Below are 24,317 nucleotides of genomic sequence, written 5' to 3'. Positions count from 1 at the left end.
AAATGTTATGTCTTAGAGATTGCTTTTTATTGATTTGTTTTAAGACTAACCAGCGGCTTTGGCGTAGTGGTTCCTCTTTTGGGTTTTCTCTCTAATCGAAAACAAGTGATTTTATTATATATCCGAAGTACATTTTAGTCCCATCCCTATCGATTGCAACGATGAGACAAATCACAACACTAGTCAACACATTCAAGAGCCAAGAACATCGACATCAGGCATTTATTTGTTCGATGTGTGTTGGAAAAAGGTGATGTACATGTAGAATATGTACGAACCGACAAGCAAGCTGACGATGGACTTACGAAGCCTGTAGCCAGGACCAGATCGTGGTTGGCTTCCGGTAAATCCAGATTGAGGAGGAGTGTTGATGATCGCAGTAATCCAAAATAAACAAAAAACAGTTAAGGATACCTGAAGTGCGTACTTCATCTACAGTGTCCAAGAGCTCCCATTAACCTTCCAAAGCTGTTCGGGTCAATATGACCCGAAACTCACATCCAGATGATCTTAATCTTCATTCCAATATACTGAAGAACTGAGATTTTTGAGAGACCAAGTATGTTCTATGAAAATAATTATCAGATCACCGAAAAAACTGAAATTTGAGCCTAAAAAATCTGTTCATGGAGAATTTAAATTCAACTAAGCAAAGCTAAAATTGGATGTCATTTTTTTCAAGTAAGATTTTTCCTACCTGAAAATCCGGGATAGAGGTCAAAATTTTTTTATCGAACTCCAACGTTTTTATACATCGTTAGATAGATTTATTCTTGGCAATTCAAAAAATTAAAGAAACACTAGCTTTCAGGATTTATGAATAATTTCAATAAAATTGTATTTCGAGGTTTTTTCATTTAAAATCTTCTACAGATAGCTTAGTAAAACATATCTACTCAATTCTCAACAAACTACGTAGGTCAAATTTTCTCAAAACGGATATTTTGTGAACAGCTTTGGGAGCTCGCGACGCTTAAACGCACTGCTGAACACTTTAGTTTTTGCTATTTTTAGTATTGATTCATGTTTAGACTTATTTTCGTTTTGAATTTTAAAAAATTTATGGGCTCAATTACATAAGCCGAGTCACGAGTCATTTTACTCGAGTGAGCCATTTTGGTATTACAGTAGTCGAACCGAGTTGAACTTCAGTAGAAAAATTTCAACATGATAGCCGCCATACGAGCACTCAAATTCATTCTATCATACATTTTCTTACTTTTTTCCTTCGATGAGAAACAAAATGGATTAAACAAAATTTCATGGTATTCTTCAATGAGTTGAAAAGAATCAGACAGTACAGCTGAGTTTAAGGAAATTCGCACAAGTTTCATCATTATTCAACGCAATACTTCAGATTGCTGTGTGAGATGTATTCATATTATCGACAAAATGTCAGAAGTATTCTATGAAGAAAAGACACAAATTGAAAAAGGCAAAACTCTCTAGGACCACTCTTTCTTCGAAAATCAATTCTAGTGTTCCTTCATTTACTTTAACAAACATTTAAGCCACTGATTGCGTTAGCCCCTGTCCTGAAATTCGCAAGCTCGCGCCTTAACTCTCTGGAGCCACCTTTACATAGTCTGTCGCTTGAACAGGTTCCGTTGTTTGCCGTGTCAATTTTTTCAGCTCAATGGACTTCACTTGAATCTTGCCAACTGTACGCTATATGGATCTGCAATCTGAAGGCACGGAAATAGGGTGAAGCAGATTGTTATAGAAAACCAAAATGCGTTTGAGTCTCTAATCGTCGAAACAAAATTTAAGTTTTTGTAAATAAATTCTTATTTCTTCATTTTTTACCGCCGTTTTTTCCTAACTGGTTGTTTCGAATGTAAGGATTGTTTCAATGTAGAATTTTTCGTCAAGAGGCAGGTAGTTTACGACAAATTTGCAAAAAGTCGCTGTGAGCATCCGTTTTTTTCGGAATCGTATCTTTTTCACAGTTATTGGATAGATTACAAGTAAATTGATCATTCTGCATTAAAAGTTTGAAAAAATAGTGCACAGTATTGTTTTAATAGCCCTCGTCCACACTTATCCCGCGTCCACACTTACTCCGATGTACCTCACTTAATACTTGAATTCCAGCCAAGAATCTTAACTTTAAATCATATATTGTTAGCAAAAATTCTTAATTTCTTCTTTCAGTACCTTCCCAAAATCCAGCTGTGATTGCAAATATTAGCAGAAATAATAAGCCTTATTTCGAGTGAAACAAATTGTTTTATAATGGTGGCTCCAGAGAGTTAGTTTCTGATATAATTTCTTTTTCATTTCATTTTTTTTCGTTATATTTAAGTTATTAGTAATAAGTGTTCTACATTGATTTGATTTTATGTATTCCATACCTAGATGATTTGCGGAACGGGCTAAATTCTATCAATCTTCAATGACTATGAGCATGTGCTCATCTTCCCACGTTAATCAGTGGCGAATAAAAATTACAACCTCATTCCCCTCAACGCCAAAACCAATCATCAACCAATCAGCTCTAAAATAAAAAAAAACCTAGCAATCCGTTGATGTTTCCTCGAGCAGAGGTGTCATTTGTAAATCAAACAGACATTTCGAACGAAAAAAGAAGGCAAATCATGTGGCCGGGCCGGAAAAAGTTCAAGGCGCACGACGCCGACTTCACCGGACATCCAGAAACGCTCGAGAAGGTACCGCACCGGACGCGCTTCGATCTGTTCCATCGAACCAAAGAGATACTGGGACTAAAACGGCCCGTTGCGGAAGAAAAACACGTTAGAAAGGAAACGCCAAAACAGACGGCGGCAGAGAAATGTCGTGCCGGACGACCGAAAGTGAATCTGTTCCCACAGATTTCGCTGAACGATGTGCGGGAGAAGGTAGTTTTTTTGGGGAAATGGAATTGAAATATGAATTTTTCATCCAGAAATTGTTGCAGGATTTGAATAGCATCGTTGAGTACATGTACAGTTCGGATTGGAAGGAAGCGGCGCTGTTCACTCGGACTGTTAGCTGTCGGAACATCGGTAAGGAACGAGAAGGATTGAAACAGGAAGACGTTGTGCGTGACTTTCCCAACCGATTCCGGAATAAATCCCAGAAGATTGAACCCTTTGATCTACCCGTTTCGGACGTTAACTTATCCCATTGGTACAAAACGTTTTCGTAAAGTTTTAGATAGTAAATTATAACAAAAATTACCAGTAGAACAAGAACCTATTTACTCTGCTTTCTTTCGTCGAATCGTCTTAACGTTTTTCTTTGGGACTTTGCTGGTGGTTTTTGTGTGGTCTCTTCGATGCCACTCCCAGCGGGACATGTCGATCTCTTCGGTCGCCCCCAGTTTCTCCAACAACTGGTAGATGTCCAGGGACTCACCGTTAGCTATTCCGTAGCCAACGGCCAAACCGTGTGGGTTCGAAGGAGTTTTGCAGTCCTGCTGGGACTCTTTTCGAAGAACCGTGTCGACCTCGACCGTCGAAAAGAAGGCCACTGATTGAGGTAGATCGTTGAAGCCGATTCTATGTGGACAAAAATCGTTGTAACTGGATAGAATAAAGACAAAAATACTAGCTCACCTTGAAGCGCAAAACGCCCTCGTCAGCAGATTGGTCGCGTGCATGGCGAGGGCCGCCCGGTAAGCGTACCGTTCCTCCACCAGGTAGCGCACCTCATCGTGGAAGCTTAGACAGAATCGTACCCGATTGCCCATCAACCACCGCATGGACACCAGCATCAAGTGAAGGAAATCAACGGCTCCACTCTGCACTACCCAGTTGATGCGGGTTGGCAGAAATCGATCTTCAGTACCCTCCTGCGGTTCCAAGGCTCGACTCAGTCGGCCTCCGAGAAACGGTGTAACCGGACTATCCGATCCAGCAATCTCTTCCAACCGATTGAACATGGCACTTTCGGTTCCTCCTTCCCAGCGAGCCGGCTCGAATAATTCCGTAACTGCTTTATTGCTAATTTTAGCCGTTTTAAGAGCTTCGTAGGCCGAGTAAGGTTTACTACTAGGAAACTGATCCTTGAACTCGTCTCTGAGGTAGTAAAACTTTTTACCCTTAGTCAAAGCAAACATTTTAATCGCTTTCGAGCGGGCTTCTGCTTCCGAAAACGTTGGATTGAATTGTTTGAGCAACCGTTCGGCGAAATTTTGCCCCGCTCCGTAGATTCGGGCGTAGTTAATAACTTTAGCATGGTCTCGAGAGATTCCAACGGCTTGAGCCGTTACCGAATGCATGTCTGTCTTGCTAGCCTTAGTTCCGCTAAGGGTCATCCACCCAAATGGGGTTGCCCCGTGAATTCCTGCCGCGTGTGCATCTCCCAACACGGAAGCTATCCACAGTTCTTGACTGTCCACATCAGCGCCCACGATCCGATACCCTTTGGGAGCTTGAACCATAGCCCGGAGTTCCGATCCGATGCGTTCTCGCTGCGCATTGCTTGCCGTCATCCAGGTCGGCTCCATAGCTCGTCTGGTCAGCGTTCCACAAACCACCACCTGAGGCAGAATTGCTCCGTGATCGGTTTCCTCTTCACGCAAATGTTTCGGTAAGCTCTCTTTCCCCAGCCAAACCACAATCTGTCCCGTTATCCGATCCCGGTTGTTCCTCCAGTACGATAACATTCGAGCAATCTCGACAACACGCTGTGCCGTTTTGCCATCCCCTGCCAAAACATTCTCGGAAAATTTGTTCAAAAAATCCTTCGACAGAGGGTTCCCCACGCGGTTCGAAGGACCATCTTTGTGGGGAAGCTTCAGAAAGAAGCAACAATCCTCCATGTCCACATTGCACCATATTCCTGCCCCTTTGTACACACTTCCCGTTTTATCCTTCTTCAGCTTGCTGTAGTAATCTTTCCGACTCAAATTCGCTTCCACATCTTTCCACAAACTACCCAGCGCTTCAGAACTTTCGCTAGACGTTGCCTCGGGATTGATCTCGAGTACCGGACAAGCCGCGACCAATTGTTCCAACGGAATGCATCCGTTTCCATCATCTTCGTCGCGACGATACTTGTGCGGCACCAGGAAGCCCCATCCCTGGCCCCGGATAAAGTGCAACGGGTAGCCCTCCCAGCATAGCTGCAGCAGCTTCGGGGCGATCTGCATTCCGGTGCTGATTTTGGTCGGACCCGGTGACCAGTCCTCTTCACTGGTGGGTTTCTGCAAATAAAAATGAAATTTAATTATTTTCTACCGACATCATTAAAACCTTAAAGATGATTGAAATAACACTCCGAGACGTTGTCTAAAACGATTATGACATTTTTTTTTGTGGCGTTTAAATAGCTCGGGGAGCTGACGCTGGAAATGAAAATTAGAGATAGTTTGGAGGAGTAAATTTGAAAGTTTAAAGTAGGCAGCGTGGAATAGTAAGCGATCATCAGACGTTGGTTAAACCATCATGCACTTCATTATATCCATTCCCACCCTTGTCCTTCCTCCAACTGGTATCAGGAGGGGTTTTTTTTCTATAATAAAGAAAAAAAAACCCCTCCTGATACCAGTTGGAGGAAGGACAAGGGTGGGTTCGAGACTGGCCTCTACTTACTCCCCAAGCATCTCGGCAACTTATGGGATTCGAACCCAAAAGTTTTTCTTGCCGATACCGGGAATCGAACCCAGTACGCCTGGGTTACCAGACTCGCGCCAGCCTATCCACTAGACCACATCAGCGCTCGTTGTCTAAAACGATTATGACAAGATGACCAAAAAAAAATTGAAAAAAATAAAATCACGAAAAATTACCAGAATAAAAAATAGAATAAATATGACAAAATAACAAAAATTATGAGGAAAATAAAATTTAAAAAATTATTAACATTACCAAAATTGGAAAACTGAGGAAAAGCCAAAAGGGCAAAAACTAACGAAAGCCACAAATATTGAAAATACCAAAATGAATTTTGAAACTGACAGAAACACGAAATGACAAAATTGAAAATACAAAAAAAAAATTATGACAACAAAATAACAAACATGAAGAAAAAAACAATTTTATAAATCCGAAAAATGCTTAAATATTTTTAAAAAAATTATAAAAATACTAAAATGTCTGCTAAAATGCCAAAACATAAAAACAAGAAAATGGAAAAAAAAATATACAAAAAAAATCAAACACAAAAAAGTAGAAAAATAAAATATTTAAATAGTAACAAAAAATTGGCAAAAGTAACCAAGTAGAGAGAAAACAAACCAAAAGTACAAAAATGACACAAATGGCAGACAAAAATTTAAATAAGTATCGATAAAAATGGAAAAAAAACTAAAACGACATGTGTGTTTGTTTAGATTTGACGTTAAGACTCCAATTCCAATACTCACCGAGCAAAGATTCCGATACCAAGCTGGGTAACCTGGCAGCAATGGCCTTCTAGCCGGTAGCAAATCTTTCATTTCATAGAGTTGCTTAAATTTCTCCGCCAATAGATCTAACTCTTCTGCGTCTTCATCTGTCGATGGCTTGTTCGTCGTTTGTTCGACTGTGGCCATCTCTAACTTTTGCTTCTGAGTAACTTTCTTCGGAGCCTTCATCTTGAGCTCCTGTACGGACCAGTCCTGATCCCACAACCACAGGTCCTTGCGATATTCCTGATCGTGCATCAACCGACAGGCGGCATCCGCCCGTTGAGCCAGCAAATGTTTGGCCTCGATGTCCAAATCTTCGTAGGCTAGATCCGACTCCTGAATGTACCGATTCCAGTTGCTGTTGACCGGTAGATAAGCATTGCCGATTTCCAACATCCCTGCCAACGTCGCGGGATGCGGAAATCTTTCGAAAAATAGCGGAAGTAGTTTGTCAAGAACACGCTTCGTGGCCTGTACGTCACCTGCACAGTAGGTCATCAAACTTTGAAAATCTTGACTGATATCGGAAAGGCTACCGTCTAAAAATATATTTCTCTTTTCCTTATCTAAATGATCGCCGCAATACAAATGGAACACATCCGCCAAATTGTTCAACGAACTCTGACTACTCCATGCCAGATCCTCCAGAGGAAGTTCTTTGCTAGATTTCAACATCGCCCTCTGATAACTAGTTACTCCACTAACGCAAACGTGTAACGACATGGTGTCCACGAATCTCAGTCCCGTGTTCTGTAGCCAATACTGTTCCTTAATTCTGGCTCTATCGAACGACACGTTGTGTCCAACGAGAACTTTCGGCTCCCAAACCTTCCCCTCGGAAAAGGGCTTATCTTTGGTCGCCGATTCCATGGGAATCAGATCGCCAAGCTGGTAGCGATGACCCTCCCCGAAGGGCATCCCACTCGTGAGACTTTGACTGGTCCAAGAATACCAGCGAGTTGGGCTCATTGCAGTGGCCATAACCGGTGCCGAACCAGCGGGAACACAGACTTCCACATCGAAGATGAAAGCGCGATCGTCTGGGTACGGTACTGGGATGGGGCCTTTATCCGGGTCGTAGCAAGTCCAACCGGGGCTCTCGGACCAACGGTCTGGCAGGGGAGGTATGGGACAGTCTATTAGGGAGTCAAGAAGGTTCCGATAGGGTTGACTTTGTTCCTGAGCAATTTTGAGGAAATGCTCCTCAATGGATTGTCCCTTCAGCTTTGGCAGCTTGAAGTTTACGTCTGGCAAAAGGGCTGGATTGTCCAGAGGGATTCCGTGTCGCGTAAGCTCTTTTTTGAGTAACTCGATTTGGAATGAGGTCAGTCTTTGACGTTCGGATGGCGGCACTTTGCTGGTAGATTCGAATATTTGTTCGTATAAACCGCGGGAAAGTAGCTGGATGTTCATTTCGTTGATTCGCGTTCCGGAGGTCGAGTGAGTTGGCGAAGATGACGTTTTCTTATGAGGGGCGGTATCATTTTGCGGTGCAGGTGCCGATTTCTGGAAGATTATCGAACAAGTTTAGTGATTATCCCTGATAAGAAACCTGTGTCATATTAGGCTCTTCTTCATTATAAAATTTTTAATTAAGGTACACCGGGGCAAGTGCAAACGGTTTTCACCATAGTTCAACTTTCACATGTCCTAGATAAATATGTAAATCTTCAAAAATTATTAATTATCGTTCGTTGCATCATTAAAATGGTTCTCAACAAATTCCCGTTGAAAGTGAAAAATTAAAAAATGTTGGTAAAAAGTAACGGCACTTTTGTGAAAAAGTTTCTAAGTTTGCACTTGCCCCGTTTATGGGGGCAAGTGCAAACGCAATGCTTTTTCCAAACTTATTCAAAGATGCTTCAGTGTATCGTTACTAAAACGAATTTAATACATGTTCCGGTATGTTTTATCAACTTTTTTTATGTATTTGCTGTTTTTCTGCTATATTAATTACTTTTTGGAACTTCAGTTTTGCTGACTGTTGTTTGAAGCAAAAGACCTTGATTTGCCAAGGCATTACGGAATTTTGAATATCCGCTTCAGATACAACATTTTGGATACCCTTTCTGACCACTCTAATATAATGCTGAACCATTTTTGAGATGATTTTTTTTTAATGTCTGATGTTACATGGCTTAAAGGTGCGTTTGCACTTACCCCGGTAGTGTCGTTTGCACTTGCCCCGCAGTGTGGGTTGACAGGAGTGAATATGATTTTCACAATTTTAGGGTCTACTGGAAATTTATCATAAATTTTCTGCTTTCACCTGAATATCAGTCCCAAACACTCACCTTTCGACGAAAAATCGGATTTGAATGCCCTTTTTTGTAGCCAAAAAAAGCAAAGCCAAAACACACTTTTCATGTCTAGTACGTACTTGAATTCGTGTGTAATCAAACAGTGCCGTGTTTTTAGTGAATAATTGAAAAAAAGTTTAGTTGAACGTCAGATTGTTGGTTTGGACAACAACAACAACTTCTAGAAGAAGAAATATTTTTTAATTTTTTTGTAACAGAGGAAAGTTGATCGTTTGCACTTGCCCCGAGTTTGCACTTGCCCCGGTGTACCTTACGAAATTGTTTTCTGACAAAAATAGAAGTGACTACGGAAAGTTTAACTAATTTTTCGACTATCTTGATAAAGAGCTTGAATTTCAGTGAATTTTCAGTCGAACTCCTAAACAAACTTCAGCCCTTCAGCAAAGAACAGGTCTCAGCATACTGTGATGTGATACAGATTATTGGTTTTTTTTCTAAACCAGAAAAGTTTGAAAATAATGTTTTACTGAAATTTAAAGCGTCTCAATATGACTTTAGAATAAAACTTCAAAGATTCAACAAATTAGAACGACAAAGAAAGGATTAAATTTTCTTTTAGTGAAAAATGTTCGTTACACCATGCGCTGTTCAAAAATCATAATCCTTGATTCTAGTTCTGCTAGTAAACATCAGTTGTCGCTGCACTTTAAATACCTCTGACACAAACCAAAACAAATTTTGAGAAGTTTTTTCTACTTACATCTAGATGTCGCATGATGTTTGTCTAATAAGCTACATCTAGTTGATAATAGAAGACATCTAGTAGATAGTAGAAAAAAAAAATTATGATTGCATGAGTTTACACTCAAATTTTGACACCTTGATTTATTGTTTGAACTGTTTCCGTTTATTCAAGAATAATCCCTTGAGGCAGCTTTGTACCTGACTCAATTTCAAATTTATCTGTGTCTAAAAGGAAGGAAATCGTACTTACCGCAGGGCTTCGTTTCAGGACTCGCACCGTTGTGTGCGGCAAGATTTCCTCGGTCCCGGGGGCTGTAGTCAAACACCGCCGAAGTAGTGTTAACTTGTGCATTTCACCTCTACTTGTAATTTGACGTGGTTTCTATTGCAGAAGAATAAACACTGACTCCAGCATGTTCCAAAGCAAATCGAAGAAGGCGCTAAATTGATACGAATGAAAACAAAATTATTGCTGCCTGCCGGTTGAACGTTTTTGTTTACATGGAAGCCGGTATTCGGAACAGTGGGATAAATGATGTGGTAATAGTTTAAAATTTGCCTTGGCTAACCATTGAGATTCCTTTAAATTCTCTAAAAAAAGTTTTCAAAGAAAGAAACCAAGCATTTAACAAAGAAAGAAGTTTTTTCAAACACAGTTTTCGATTTCAAATAGTTAAGATATATGGATTATTTTTAAATTTTTTTAGCATGTTCGCACTGTGCAAATTGTCACTGTATTTGTGAATCAGTCCAAGAAAATGACAAAAACAAAAACCTGTGATAAGAGATTTCTGCTGGAATTTGTTTGATAAAAGTAGACATTGAAACATACCGCTGTTGGATTCCTTGATTTTATTTTATTTAAATTGAAATTCGACTGGAAATCGACGGAGCATAAATACAATCAATAACTTTGAGCACTCGCAGCGCAGCGCAGGTATTAAGAAACTTGTTAATCCAGTTCTGAACTCGAATTATTGTTCATATACTTTCACTTTTAAATTTTAGCACTGGTCGGTCGCATTTTGGTGGTGCTCGTTCGATGATTTTTGTAGTAGGTGTTCCTCTGATGGCCTGATGGTGGTTCAAGTTACTGATATTTGTTGACGTATACACTTCAGCGTTGTTCTTTTATTTTTAACTATTTCAATTTGTTCGTCACCAGCCACACATAAACGGGACCTAACAATTGAGGAGCGTAAGTAGTCAATTGATTACATCAATCAAGTTCAGTTGCATTGTACTTTGTTCTGTTTCAGATTTCTTTCCCGGAGGACTTCGACCTAGCAGCAGCAGCAGCGCCATGATGAGACTTGCGATGATGGGCAACGGGGGAAGAGTAACGGGTCAATCCGTGGTAAGAATGTTAACTTCAGGGCGATTCCCGGAGCACTACCCGCTGCCTAAGCTATCGGATACCATGAACAAACTGCTGGTTACCATCGAGCCTCACGTCAGTAAGGAAGGATTTGGCAGGAGCAAACAGGCGGTAGAGAAGTTTATTGCTCCGGGAGGCGTTGGGGTCAAACTGCAAAAATTGCTGGAAGAACGAGCTTCCAGCAAGAAAAACTGGTTAGCCGATTGGTGGCTCCAGGCAGCCTATTTGGAGTACCGTGACCCGGTGATTATCTACTCCAGTCCTGGACTAGTTTTTCCCAAGTTGAAGTACGCAACTGTTGATGACCAACTGAAGGATGCAGCCAGGATCGTATTCGGCGCCTTGCTCTACAAACGTATGATTGATCGCAACCAGATCAAACCGGAAATGATGGGTAAAGCTCCTTTGGATATGTCACAGTATAGCAAGATTTACGGGACATGTAGAATTCCTGGCCACCCGGCTGATTCAATTGAGTATCACCCCGGATCCAGTCACATTGTGGTGGCTTCAAACAATCAGTATTTCAAAGTCGAGGTTGGTACTTCCGACGAAATAATCAATGAAGAAAAGCTTTACCAACAGTTGAGACATTGCTTTGAAATGTCTCGTCACAAAGCGGAACCAGTTGGGATGCTTTCTGCTCTACCGCGAGACAACTGGAGCGAAGCCTATCAGGAGCTGATTAAGGACCCCACCAATCTCAAGTCGATCAAACAAATTCAAAGCTCGCTCTTTGTTTTATCGTTGGATTACGAAATCGGGAACCCATCTGGGGATGACATTATCGATGCTTGTCATTTGCTTATCCATGGAGGTGGATCGAAGGCAAATTCTGGCAATCGTTGGTACGACAAAACTCTCCAACTGGTTGTCGGTCCCAATGGAGTCAACGGACTAACGTACGAACATTCGCCAGCCGAAGGCCAACCCATTGCCGTGCTAACGGATTTCATTATCAATCATCTCGCGAAAGGAGACCAAACAGGGTCCCCCCGAGAAGTCCCACACCCCCAAAAGTTGGATTTCAATCTATCGGAACAAGCCTGCAAACACCTTGAAAAAGCGGCTGCCAGTCATGACAAGCTTATTGCCGATCTAGACATGGACTACCTTCACTACACATCCTATGGCAAGAATTTCATAAAATCCCAGAAGATGAGCCCAGACAGCTACATCCAGATGGCCATTCAGTACGCCTTCTACAAACTGCACCGTGTCCCTGGTGCCCACTACGAGTCGGCCCAAACTCGAATGTACGAAGGCGGGCGCACAGAAACCATTCGATCCTGCTCGAACGAATCTGTCGCCTTTGCTCGAACCATGCTGGACGAGTGCGAAAACAATCAGACCAAAATAGCCAAACTTCGTTCGGCGGTCGATTCGCACAAAGCTTACGCAGCCAAAGCCGTCCAAGGTTACGGAGTCGATCGGCACCTGCTAGGCCTGAAGCTGATAGCCCGCGAGCACAACATCCCGCTGCCGGACTTCTTCCAGGACGAAGGCCTAAAGGCGTCGGCTCACATGCGCCTATCGACCAGTCAGGTGGCGTCCCGATACGATGCCTTCATGTGCTATGGGCCACTGACGGCCGATGGCTACGGCTGCTGTTACAATCCCAAGGACAACGATATGTGGTTCGGTATTTCGTCGTTCAAATCGAACTCTGTGACCGATTCGCAGAACTTCAGAAACGCCCTGCGGGAGGCGCTGGACGAGATGTTCGAGGTGCTGTGCCGAGGTGGCCAGAAGCCTGCTAGTAAACTGTAACTCGTAGAACAGAGATTTTTAAGGTGATTCTTAGAGATTGAAGGAACTGATGTTATATAGGTATTTTTTATGTTAAACTTTGCATAGCTGCCTTTCGGAAAATATAATGGTGTTGGATTTTTTTTATATGGTGTTTCCACGTTTTTTGTTTTGAAAGAAATCTCTAAGTTAAGTTTAGGATAGATTTTTGGAATGTAGAATATCTGGAGTCAAAATTCAGAGTCCAGAATCCGCAGTCTAAAGTAAAAGTTCAGACTCGAGAGTCTAGCGTCCAAAGTTTCAAATTCAATGTCCAGAGTCAAAATTCAGCATTCAATTTCAAGAGTCCAGAGCCCATGTGTTCAGAATCTAGAGTTTAAAACTCAGCGTTTGGAGACGAAATTTAAGACTCATGGTCCAAAATTACAATAAGAGTTCAAAGTTGAAATTTAAGAGTTAAGAATCCACAGATCCAGTCTCTAGGCCTTAGAGTCAAGATTCAAAATTCTGAGTCTAGAGTTTAAAGTTCATCTGTGTTCAAAGTCAGGAGTCAGATTTCAGAGTCTAAAGTCGATAATTTAAAGTTAAGTATCCAGAATTTAGTGTTTAGAATCAAAATTCAAGTCCAAATTAAAGTGTCCAGCATACAGAGTCATATTCCGGAGTCCAGATCGCAGCGTTCAGGGACCAGATTAAGAGTTCAGAGTCAAGAGTTCACATTTTCAACTCTAACGTCCACAGATTCTAAATTAAGTTTCCAGAGTCAAAACTCAGAGAACAGATTCTAGAGTTAAGATTCCAGAGATTAGCGTTCCGAATCCAGAATTCGAAATCCAACGTTTAGAGACGAAATTTAGAGCTCAGAGTCAAAATTATCTAGGGTCCAGGGTCCAGATTCAAAATTAGAGTAATAAAAAGGAGTTCATTAATCCAGAATCATTAATGTAAAATCAAGAGTTTAGAATTCAGAGTCTAGAGTCTAGCGTCCAAAGTAGGAATTTAGAGTTCAATGTGAAGAATCCAGAGTCCAGTGTCAAAACTTCAGCATCGAGACACAAAATTCATCATCCAGATTTAAAATTTAGGATCAAGAGGTTGAGATTCAAAGTACAGCGTCAAGTGTCGAAATTCAGAGTCCATGGGACAAAGGTTAGAATAAAACCCACAAAGTAGGTCAAATAATGCCGTCTACATTTATTTTGTCTACATACCGCACAACCTTAAAGCCCCTTTAAAAAGTTGTATGCCCTTTCGATAAGACGACGCCTGACAAGAACAAAGCGTCAAAATCTGTGTTTTTTGTGAGTTGTTTATTTATCTCCAACTTCAGCCAGCAGCAGCGTTCGCATTGATAAAACGGATTTTTTTCCTCTTTCTGCATCCGCGTACTTCAAAATCGTGCAGTGAAAAAAAAGAAAAGTGGTAATGTAGTAATGAAAAATTGAGAACGCAGGCAGCAAAAAAACAGGCAGATGCTAAAAATAATTGTGCAATCATCTTGTTTCGCATCATCTGCCGTCTGCCTTCTCGCCATTTCGCGGATAGCTGCTCTCAATCGGTCAGTGAATTGCTCGCGTTAAGGGAAAAGTGCGTTTTTCGGGGCTACGGCTACGACAGGGGAGTGGTTCCGTCGATTTTAATTTTCGAATCCGGACTGTTGGCGGGTGCATTGCCTCAGTTCGAGAAGGCATGGACAGGGTGGATACGGCGGGTTTCGCCGATCTACAGGACAAGAATGAGGTCATCCGGAAGTACATAGCGGAGCTGAACAAGCTGCGTCACCTGGCCGCCCACCGGGGCCAAATCGAGGAGGGCGAGTTCAATAGCTACCTGGTGCGACACTACTTCCACAACAACAACATCATCAATTATATCTTCGACAAAAACACCAGCCGGATTCTGCTCAAAACGGTCATCGACCGGAAGAAAAAGATCATCAACTTCATCTTCGTGCTGCTGACGCTGTTCATCGTGTTCTCGTACAAGCATGAGGTGTCGACGGTGGTTCTCCGCAACATCCAGAGCTTCATCTATCCGGGGATGCGGGTGTGGCGGAAAGTGACGGTGCCGATCATCGCCAACTATCCGTCGCTCACGGAGTTCTACGACGAGAGTTGCCTGCTGACGAATCCGTACTTTCAGGTCGAGAACCTGAACTGTGACCCGTGCGCGGACGTGGCCAACGTGCTCGATTTCACCAATGTCGAGCCGATGGCCGTCAATTATCCGTATATCTTTAAGGTGAGCTTGATGATGGTTCCTAAATTGAGTACAGGTTTATAGAAGTGGTCCTTTGGGGCATTAGCAGAATTAAGCCTTTTTTATAATTTACAACTAGCAATTACACCAATTACAGCAAAAAAAAAACCTGCAGGGGATTTCACCCAAGCACATCAATAAATTAGTTACCCTCCGAAAAATTAATCAAACTAATTTAAAAATAACTGAAATGTCTAAAAATGATTAAAATGTTGCCTATTTTAATACATTTTAGAAATTTTAAGCCAATAATGGATGAAGTGTTTCTGCATCAAAATTGCATTAAATTGTGTTCGTTCAACAAGTGGTTAATTTTAACCAAATATAAAAGGTTGTTGAAGACATGAAAAATATAAACGATTTCGTTGTGAGGATTTTATAAAAAAAAATATTTTATATTTTACTGGCTGATCCCATACGAACTCCGTTTCGCTTTCAACCATCAACACTTAAAATATAATTTTGCGTTGAGCGACTCCAGATAATTGATATCGGGCATTTAAAAATAGTCACCCGGTTCATTTTTATAGAACCCCTATCGTGTAGATTGAGTACCTACCTTTTTAAAATTCCTTGGTGTAAAAACTGGGAAGGCTCGAATATACAATTCAATCTTTTTCCGCAGACCCTCAAGGAGCTGGTGGACATTGGGCGGTTGCAGACCTTGTTCGAGCAGCACCGGGCCACCTTCGTGAAGGACGCGTACAAGGTGCAATCGTCGGCGCAGGACGAAATTCAAAACCTGGACGATCTGTTCCGGCACTTTGGCAATGGAAGTCAATCGACGTCGACGACGATGAGCGAAAGTCACAACGTGTGGCGCTGCAACCGGATGGCTCCGGCCAGACTGCTGAGGACAGTTTTCCCGCGCCCTGCCCGGTTACCCTCGACTGGGGTCAGTTTGGAGCGCTATCTGGTGGTGGATAGTCCGCAGGCTCCGCCCTACCGTATTCCGGATGCGGAATGTGCCAACATGTTCGTGCTTCAGGGCTACGGTAGTCGGACGTTTTTACTGCGACCGACCCAGGAGTGCCGGCACCGATGTCGAACCCTATCAGTGCGGCTTCCCGCCAGCTATGGATGTAAGTACATTTTCCCAAGAAGTAATCAACCAACGAAAGTATTAAGCATGCATCAGAAATCGTTTATTCATATCCATATCAACCTAACATACCAACTAGGGTTTTACTTTTGTGGGGCACATTGTCTGCTTCTTTGGCCAGTTGCGAAAGTTCCAGTTTGTCGATTTTCAGACTTTTTAGCGCAGCTTGGGTATTTGCCGGCAATTTATCAACCCATAGGGTTCTGATGGTTTTTTCCTCGATGGTGTCGTCCTGGGCAGCAAGTACTCGCAATTCCTCCAAAAGTTCCGATGGCTTGCGTCCGTTTAGTTCACACTTTTGGAGCTGCTCCAATATATCCCCCATTTTTTTCCTCTTTGCTGATGTTAATTGGAATCACATCGATGTTGTCGACACGCTATACAGTATACACTAATAATTAACTCCAGCCAGAGAGCGCACAACTGTTCAACAAAAAAGGGACACGAGTCAATAACTATTGTTTCGGATTCGCAAGCGTTGGTGTAAACGCTTGGCTGATGGCTTTTGTTCCATCCAACTCTGTCCAGACAAAACGAATAGAAGTAAGCGTTTGACAATAGACTGAGTCGATTTTCAATTTCTCAGAATATCAAAATCTTAAAATTTTCGTTTTTGTCCAAAACTCATCCATGGTTTTTTGCAATAGAAACGATGGAAGGTTTGGGTCCACAGGAAAATGTAAAATGAAGATTTGTTTAAAAAATAGGGATGAGTTTGCATCAACGCAGAATTCTGCTATCAAAACCTTAACGGTTTGGAAGCGCTAATGCGCCATCTAGCTAAAGTCACTGCTAAAGTCTATGATCAAACCCTACAAGGGTTCTGGTGGCATCGTAATTTATGTTCTTTGATCCTCTGCAGCGAGTGATTGAGCTCGAAATCAAAAATTTCAAATTGGTCCAATGAATTTTAAAAATGCGACTCGTTTTTAGGAAAAATTGATTAGATTAGGAAGAAAAAATGTTTTTTTTTTCTTCGATCGATTTTTCAATGTAGCGCTCCCATTGCCGGACACTATAAAAGAGTTCAGCTCTCGTAGTATCAGAGGACATCCGGTATTATCAATGATTTTGTAGACATAACCCGCAGTACGTACTTTCTTTTGATATCGTTGTGTTTGTTGGTGATGATCAATGAGTTCAACTATACCCAAACTCTCCAGGGACAGCAATGGCTGTGTAAACTTTGTCTTAGACCTTTTTCATAATCAGTTCGATCATCTTATTTTAGCCTAGATTAGCCGAAAAGGTAATTTGACAGAAGAGAGGAGAAGGATATCCTACAATAATTGGATTCTTATTCTTGCTTTGCTGTTGGGCGTAATGATTTTTTTTTATCATTGATTAAAGTTATTCTCTTTTAGGGGATGGTGTTTACAGCATTCGAGATGAAGTTTTCAAGCAAGGCCCTTAGAATCAGAGGGAGATAAGTGCCAAAACAATAGATTTTGAGTTAAGTTTACCAATCGATCCTTCCGTACCCTGGGTTCCCATGGGTCACGGCGGCGGTGTGCATGCTTGTGATAATGATGGTTTACTATCATTGTCCTGAGAGGGTCGTTGCACACATCTTGTCAAGCATGGATCATAATATGACTCAAATTAGAAGGCGTGCTGGACACCTTTATTTAAATTAAATAAGCGGTAGGTTCAATGGTGTCCCAATTTTTCATGATCCATGCTGATAAGATGAATGGGAGTTGAAACACTTGCCCTCCCTTCCGTTGAACAATGGGAAAATTTTGTAGTGAAAATATCACATTTTGCCGACATAAAGTGATACTTTTCAATAGGGCATAATCTGTTTGGTAAGGTAGTTAGCTAGTTGAGTTTCATAGAATTAGGATGTTTCAAGTATTGCTATTTACAAGAACTAGGGGCTCATTGGACGGGAATGCTGTTTTGACAAATATAATATTTTAGTTTGTAATACACTTTCGACATTTGTTTTTATTTATTTATTTCGGTAAGGATTGAAATTCATAAATCGAAGTTTTAAATAGAAAATATGATTTCGATAAGCAAGAATGAGTAGATAGTTCAGATAATTTATTTCGGGCATTTAAACAGAGACACACGGTTTATTTGAATTGAACCCCTATCGTGTAGATTGAGTATTAAAGTTTGTTTGAGAAGTTGACCACAATTAGTGATAAGGTTTTAAAGAACAGCACTGTTATTTTCCTGTTCCGTTGATAAGTTGACGATATTAATAAAGCTATTGCTATTTAAGCTTATAGTTCATTGTTGATGAGTTTAAGAGACACCTTTTCTAGATTCTGTTTTTATGATATCCTAATTGAGTTATCGAATAACCGTGTAGTCGCGTAGAATCAATCACTTGAATATATATTTTTTACTTAGCAAATCTATGATTATTTCTAAATCAAACTAGGAAGAATCCAAATTTATGGAAACGAGTATGGTAGATGACAGGTAGGGAAAATTCAACTACGGTAAGATAGTGAACCCTTCTGACAATGATATCGAGGCGTTAGCATATGATATCATATTATTTGATACCATACTGCTATTGCTCGGTTGAATTGAAGGTTGGGTTAACTCGAAGTTCATATGGGGCCCACCAACCGTCCTAGTCCGTCGAGCACTATCTTAACGCTTCCCCTAAACTGGTGCTTCAGAACCCTCGGGCTCTGTTGCCGCTATCCTTTTCTAAGCTATACTACTCTCATTTAAAATTTTCCTCTTCTGTCCCCCGTTCTGTTTTTCCTTTCCGGGTCAGCCAGGCGCTCATAAACCCATAAACAAAAAAAAAAAAAAAAAAGTTTACCAATCGATCCTTCTTACCTTAATCTACATGGTGCAAAAGTCTGATTTTTTTTTTAAATGTAACACTTTTTCGATTGAATCAAAACTGCTCGAATTCAACAAATGTATGAAAAGTCGAACACTTTGACAACTTTGAAGTGTGCGTTTTCTAGAAACTACCATTTCGGCACTCGTCTCTCTTCGATTCTGGGGGCCTCAATTCAAATTTCAAAAAGTGTAGGAGTTTGCCAAATAGATTTAAGACAGTGAAGTTTAATAATGGATATAGTTTTTTTGTTCATTGAATTTGCACGTTTGAAATTATTCAACTTAACCTGTTATTTTTCTACTGTTTTTACTCTTCACAGTAATCTACAACTGGTGGTACTGGAAGCCGATTTCCCTGCCTGAGCAGTACGCCAAAACGCCCTCGGTCAGCTACATCGGATCGTACTGTTGAAACCGGTAGATCGACGTGCTAAATCGATTTGAAAAATATAGCACGGAAAACAGTAAAGTAACACAAAAAAATTAAAAAAATATATTCAAAAAAAAAACCAATGGACACGCAAAGAAAACTAACTCACCGAAGCCAAAATTTTAACGACACAGAGAAAAAACAAAAACCAATGGGAAAATTAACAGAAAATTCTATCCACACGGCAAATGTTAGATAAAAATTTAAGAAAAAAAAACCGAAGATGTGTACAGGTTGCCTGGAACTTATCCAAAGGAAGAAAAAAAAAGTAGAGAAAAACACACTAGAAAACCAACAACCGGTTGATTAGAATGTAAGAGTCAGAAAGCAAAAACAGATGAAAAAATAGGTAAGGGATTTTATTTTGTTTGCTCACGATTTTATTTTCATCTGTTTGCTGTTTCAAAAAAGGTATTCAATATTGTTTGTTGTGTGTTTGAATGTATGTTAAGAGATTATAAATAGCTCTTGTAACAACTTTCAATGTTTTAGTTTAGTCAATAAGTGGAACGTGTTTTTCACCACCAAGGCATTTAACACAACCAGAACCAAATAACGCGTACTTCCTCACCTAAAAGAGTTGGTGAATTTTTATTGATTGTTAAGTACCTACTAATCGTATTTTTCTCATCGACTAAAAGAGATGATTGTTTTTTTTTCTTAAGTTCCAAGAAGATACTCACTGAGATTCCTTATATTTGAACTTATTTTGACTGAACCTCAAAAATCTGTGTATAATCCAGTTAACTGTACTACTGCGAGACGAAAGCCATCTAAACTGCATTGGATGTTTTTGTAAACTATGTGTTGTGAAGTTTTATGTTTAGTATCTACGAGATCTTTCGATAAGTTAGACCAGAAAAAGGGTTGAAAAATGTAGAATGAAAGAAATAGAAAGAATCGATGCTTCCTTTGAAGATAACATTTGAGTTTAATTTTTAAACTACCAATGCCATAAAACCAATCTGTCACTAGCTGTAAGGTAGCAAAAAAAAGTGAATCGCCAACCGAATGAAATGATATTAGAAGCAGAAAAAACCCAAAATCTACACTGATTAGATTTGTGATGAAACAACCCTCCTCTATCAACAAAAAAAAAAAAAAAGAAAAGTGAAGATTGTCTGAAAATGTGATCACCGATAGGACTAGGGAAGATTTCGCATTAAAAAAAGCGAGAGACGAAACTCGAATATTTGGAAGTCATTCCCAGAACAAAGATTTTCCCAAAAAGGAAGGACTGACTGCGCGTGATTGTATTGTATAGCAATGGAAAACAAGAATGAGAAATTCAGGCTTATTTCAAACGTAGAAGAAGCATCAACTACACATCTGATCGACCTAAGTGATACACAACAAAACAAATAAACATTTTTCCAATAATTTAAGCAACAAACTTGAAACAAAAACTCCGTAGAAACGTAATAGACTAGAAAACAAAAACAGCAACAAACAAACAGTAGATATCACACGCCATTGCTCCGGTATAGAGAACGTTTAATTTCCTTCAACTTTTCTTAAGAAATATTAACAAAAAAAAAAACAGAAAAAAGATTTAGGTTTACTTTATTCATCAATGGAAAAAGTTAGTAACAGAGAACAACGGAACGAAACCGTGTAACGATGCTACTAAACTTAAAAAAAGTATATTTTTGTGAAGTAGAGACAGAGAGCATTTATTAAGTTGCGATAGGCTTGTAATCGAAAAATGAAAATCGAGTGGATCGAGTGAGAAATGTAAAACCGACACAGAAATAAAAAAAAAAAACAATCTGAAAATAAACTGTATTGGAAGTGCTCACACGTTTCGTGTTTTACTTGTCTACATTGATGACATACATTTTGAGATCAGGAAGATCAACTTGTTCACCTGCCTGAAAAATCGTACAAAAATACCGTGTAAATTCCCGAAAAGCGTTTAAAAAGCAATTTGAGAAAAACTCGCGGTTACGTATTCAGGGATCCATTAATTTTTTTGAAATTGGAACTGCAGTGCCAGTTGGCGGACAGTTATTGAAAAACTTATCCGGAACAAATGTGTTCAATGTTTACTCTGGGATCGAACTCGTGGACATCGGCTCAGGAGGCAACATTCTTGCCAACTGAGCTATATCATTGTATTGTATTGTAGCATTGTATCTTTGAAACTTTCACGTCTAAGGAAAATATGAAGCCTTGATTGATGGAGAATTAGGAATTGGATAAATTAAGTCTTTAGTTAGATTGTTTAAGATGGTTTAACTAAATTTTTGAAAAAAAAAACAACTAGGCATAGGGCATTGCCCAATGGAACACCTAAACAAGTCTTCAGGATGGTGATACACACTACGATGAAACTCAACCGAAGCCAGTCAATTTTTTTCTCAAACATATTTATTAAACTGTTTCAATTTGCTTTCTACTTTTCGAACCCCTATCTGGAGTGTCAATGTCTTTTCTCACAGTTTTGATTGATTCTCACCCTCCATAAGTCAATAGTATGAATAGTGTACTAGTATCAATTATTTATCACTAGAATTAAGACTATCGCGTGGCTTTATTAATTTTATCGTATTTTTCTTTCATATCGGTATTACTAGTTTCTTTCCTTTTACTTTATGACTATCCCGTTTTTTGTCGGTGACAAACAGCTAGTTAGTTAGTACAGTTCGAATGGTCTGGTGTTAAATTTTTCGGTGCCTCCCTTAAATCGGTTATTTTCTGACGAAAGCTCAAGTAGGAAGAGATACACCACAAAAACAAACGACATTAATCTGAAAGGGCTGCAAGTAAGACTAAAGTTTTTGAATACGGTTCAGAACTTATTTTTGAACAAATTTGACGTTTTACTTGCCAAATTTGATTCAACTTTCTTTTGGAGGAATATTTGTTTGCAGAAAAGTTTATCATTAAAGAGACAAAGAATATCACAAAAAAACTCGAACCTCGTTTAAGCTCAATCGACTTTGAACTAGTGACCGACAGATGGTGCTAGTGCGATTTCTAGAAATATTTTTTAAACATCTTCTTTAAAAAATCGTTTGTATGTAAGGAGCTGCATGAACGAACTCAAAGTTCTGAAATAGGTTTTTTTTGCTCATTGAGGAGCTTTGTAGATACCTCGTGGAGAAAGTTTTTTTTTTTTAACAACGAAAACCTTAGTTAAAGTTCCGGCACACATTGCGGACAGAGACAACGATCTCATTAAAACCTTCTTACTAAAGCGTATTAGTTTATGATATGGTGGTGGTGGTAGGAATAAATTCTATTGCAATATCGGGTTACAGGTAATTAGCTATCATTTTATCGAGCAATACATTTAAGTGAAAGGGGCAAGTAGCGTTTTATTGTTGATTGCTGGCTGGCTTTAGAGCGTTTCATATTTTTAAATCGAGTAATTTAAGGATAATATTTTACTGTAAGTATTATAAGGACCAAACTTTACCTAATATCCGAAATGTAACGATATACTCAGTGTAGCATAACTGGTTTCGAAGCCAAATAACATTAGGAAACATGGAATATACTTGAAATATTCCAAAGAACGCATTAGGTGAAGCGATTATTAGATTAAGGACTATAATTTTTTAGTTTTAGTTTTTCTTCGAGACATTTTCAGTATCATTACCACCGTTCCGGGTTAAAAAGTTCGTTCGAACGAACGGAACAACGATAACATTCGCAAACAGTTTCCCCCAGTCAATACTTCTCTAAACCTTACTTTCTTATCATATCTTTGGCTAAAATTATACTATTCCAATTGCTACCGTACGCAACTTGCCAACCTGTGGCATTTACTCTTACTTGTTTTCGTACAACTTGCTTCCCCTAACGGACTTACATACTAATGACTCACCTTCCTCTGTCTAGAAACCATTCCACCGTTCTGACTTTTGCTTCACATGTTCCGGTAACGCGAAAACATTTGGCCAACTCTATCCCCGTCGTTAATCGACCGACCACAATTTAATCGATCTTGGACTTGAAGTACCGCTTGAAGATTACCGGCACAAGGGAAAATACCGAAAACACAGCCAGCATGGTAACCGAGCCCCAGCTGAAGGCGTCACTCGAGCTGGTCATTTTATAAAGCGTCTTCCCAGCTTGGATGGCGATGAACGAGGGTGGTGCCACTCCGAGGAATGTCCCAACGGCGAACGGGTAAAGCGGAACCCCAATCACTGGCGCCACCAGGTTAATGAACCAATTCGGCAGGAATGGGGTCATGCGCAGGAACAGCATGTAGCTGAGCAGATCTTCGCGGTGTTTGTCCACCTGTTGGGCCCAGACGCGAGCCTTCTCCGGGAAGTAGTGCTTCACGACCCGGCGTCCGACCAGCTGCGACAGCAGATAGCAAAGGGTTGCACCGAGGGCCGAGCAGAAGCACACCAGCGTTAGGGCCACCGGGAAATTGTACAGGAACCCGGACAGGATCGATAGGAACAGCGAGCCGGGAATGGCAAAGGTTTGGAGGCTGAAATAAGAGATTAAATAAAAATTGCATTAGTAACAACAGGTTGAACAGATACACAAAATCAGTCAAATTGGGTCAGAGTCAGTTCGAAACGTAATTTTTATGCCGATTACGCCTCAGCACGAAAAAGTTGTTTATGAGAAACAATTCCAATAACTTCCTCACATTTAAACTTGGAGAAGTTATGTGAACTGATGATGCTTCAGTAATCTAAGGTGTTGGGTGTGGCTCCGCCTCGCCATTGGCTACGCCCGCGATGTATCTTGCCCCACCGTCTTGATCTCCTACATGTGCGCCGTTCAGGTGTTCATTGAAGAGCTGCTTCCACCTTTTGATCCCCTCACGATTGTCCGCCAGGATGCCCACGTCCTTATTCCGGCAATTTTCCGCTTGCCCGCAAAAAGCCTTTGCGGGATGCGTTGGGTTTCTGATAGAACTGTTTCTTGGGAACGATGTAGCTGCTCCAGCTTCTCGAGCTCCTCCTCCTCTGGGTGGCGCTTATTCTCCTTAAAAAATCGGACTCGTTGCCTTTTTTGCTGTCGGTTATTTTCCACATTCCGACGGGTGCTTCTTTGCACTACAGCCGCCCGCGCGGCGTTCTTTTCGTCCATCACCCTCCTACACTCGTCGTAGAACCAGTCGTTCCGTCGAGATGGTTCCACATGCCCGATGAAATTCTCCGCAACGCTTTTGATGGTATCCCAACAGTCCTCAAGAGGGGGTTTGCCAAGATCGTCTCCTGCCGGCAACGCTGCTTCGGGCGATTGCGCGTAGTCTGCCGCGACCTCAGGTT

General features: G+C 40.6%; 5 protein-coding genes across 9 annotated transcripts in view; 3 read left to right on the top strand and 2 right to left on the bottom strand.

The window, feature by feature from the left end:
• Nucleotides 1-2,519: 2,519 nt before the first annotated feature.
• LOC129738426 (uncharacterized) lies at nucleotides 2,520-3,209 on the top strand. Its single transcript, XM_055729635.1, has 2 exons — nucleotides 2,520-2,858; nucleotides 2,918-3,209. The coding sequence occupies exons 1-2, from the start codon at nucleotides 2,529-2,531 to the stop codon at nucleotides 3,146-3,148; spliced, it is 561 nt and encodes a 186-aa protein (XP_055585610.1). The 5' UTR covers nucleotides 2,520-2,528; the 3' UTR covers nucleotides 3,149-3,209.
• Nucleotides 3,177-9,867, bottom strand: LOC129738424 (DNA polymerase subunit gamma-1, mitochondrial). Of its 2 annotated transcripts, none has more exons than XM_055729630.1 (4): nucleotides 9,590-9,867; nucleotides 6,311-7,840; nucleotides 3,558-5,149; nucleotides 3,177-3,500 (listed from the first exon to the last, which is right to left on the bottom strand). In XM_055729630.1, exons 1-4 carry the CDS (start codon nucleotides 9,689-9,691, stop codon nucleotides 3,200-3,202), a joined length of 3,525 nt encoding a protein of 1,174 aa, XP_055585605.1. In that variant the 5' UTR covers nucleotides 9,692-9,867; the 3' UTR covers nucleotides 3,177-3,199. The 2 variants fall into 2 exon arrangements, with proteins under 2 accessions (XP_055585605.1, XP_055585606.1); XM_055729631.1 differs by lacking the exon at nucleotides 9,590-9,867 and adding an exon at nucleotides 8,629-8,818.
• Nucleotides 9,868-10,063: 196 nt separating this feature from the next.
• On the top strand, nucleotides 10,064-12,619 carry LOC129738425 (carnitine O-acetyltransferase-like). 3 transcript variants are annotated; one of them, XM_055729634.1, is made up of 4 exons: nucleotides 10,064-10,276; nucleotides 10,348-10,393; nucleotides 10,505-10,537; nucleotides 10,599-12,619. In XM_055729634.1, the coding sequence occupies exon 4, from the start codon at nucleotides 10,643-10,645 to the stop codon at nucleotides 12,485-12,487; it is 1,845 nt and encodes a 614-aa protein (XP_055585609.1). In that variant the 5' UTR covers nucleotides 10,064-10,276; nucleotides 10,348-10,393; nucleotides 10,505-10,537; nucleotides 10,599-10,642; the 3' UTR covers nucleotides 12,488-12,619. The 3 variants fall into 3 exon arrangements, with proteins under 3 accessions (XP_055585609.1, XP_055585608.1, XP_055585607.1); XM_055729633.1 differs by having other exon boundaries at nucleotides 10,348-10,447; XM_055729632.1 differs by having other exon boundaries at nucleotides 10,065-10,276; nucleotides 10,348-10,537.
• A 1,156-nt stretch (nucleotides 12,620-13,775) lies between these two features.
• Nucleotides 13,776-20,874, top strand: LOC129738953 (uncharacterized). The gene is made up of 3 exons (XM_055730289.1): nucleotides 13,776-14,707; nucleotides 15,351-15,807; nucleotides 18,965-20,874. The coding sequence occupies exons 1-3, from the start codon at nucleotides 14,156-14,158 to the stop codon at nucleotides 19,054-19,056; spliced, it is 1,101 nt and encodes a 366-aa protein (XP_055586264.1). The 5' UTR covers nucleotides 13,776-14,155; the 3' UTR covers nucleotides 19,057-20,874.
• A 568-nt stretch (nucleotides 20,875-21,442) lies between these two features.
• Nucleotides 21,443-24,317, bottom strand: part of LOC129738518 (transmembrane protein 41 homolog) — a 35,863-nt gene continuing 32,988 nt past the window's right edge. For both annotated transcript variants that reach the window (XM_055729738.1, XM_055729739.1), the window contains one exon: nucleotides 21,443-23,524. In XM_055729738.1, coding sequence (XP_055585713.1) covers nucleotides 23,017-23,524 — 508 coding nt within the window. In that variant the 3' untranslated portion in view covers nucleotides 21,443-23,016. The remainder of the gene's footprint in view (nucleotides 23,525-24,317) is intronic.

This window comes from Uranotaenia lowii, chromosome 1 (genome assembly GCF_029784155.1).
Source record: "Uranotaenia lowii strain MFRU-FL chromosome 1, ASM2978415v1, whole genome shotgun sequence".
Lineage (NCBI taxonomy): Eukaryota > Metazoa > Arthropoda > Insecta > Diptera > Culicidae > Uranotaenia > Uranotaenia lowii.
Note: the sequence above shows the minus strand (reverse complement) of the source record. Positions and strands in the feature narration are given on the sequence as shown.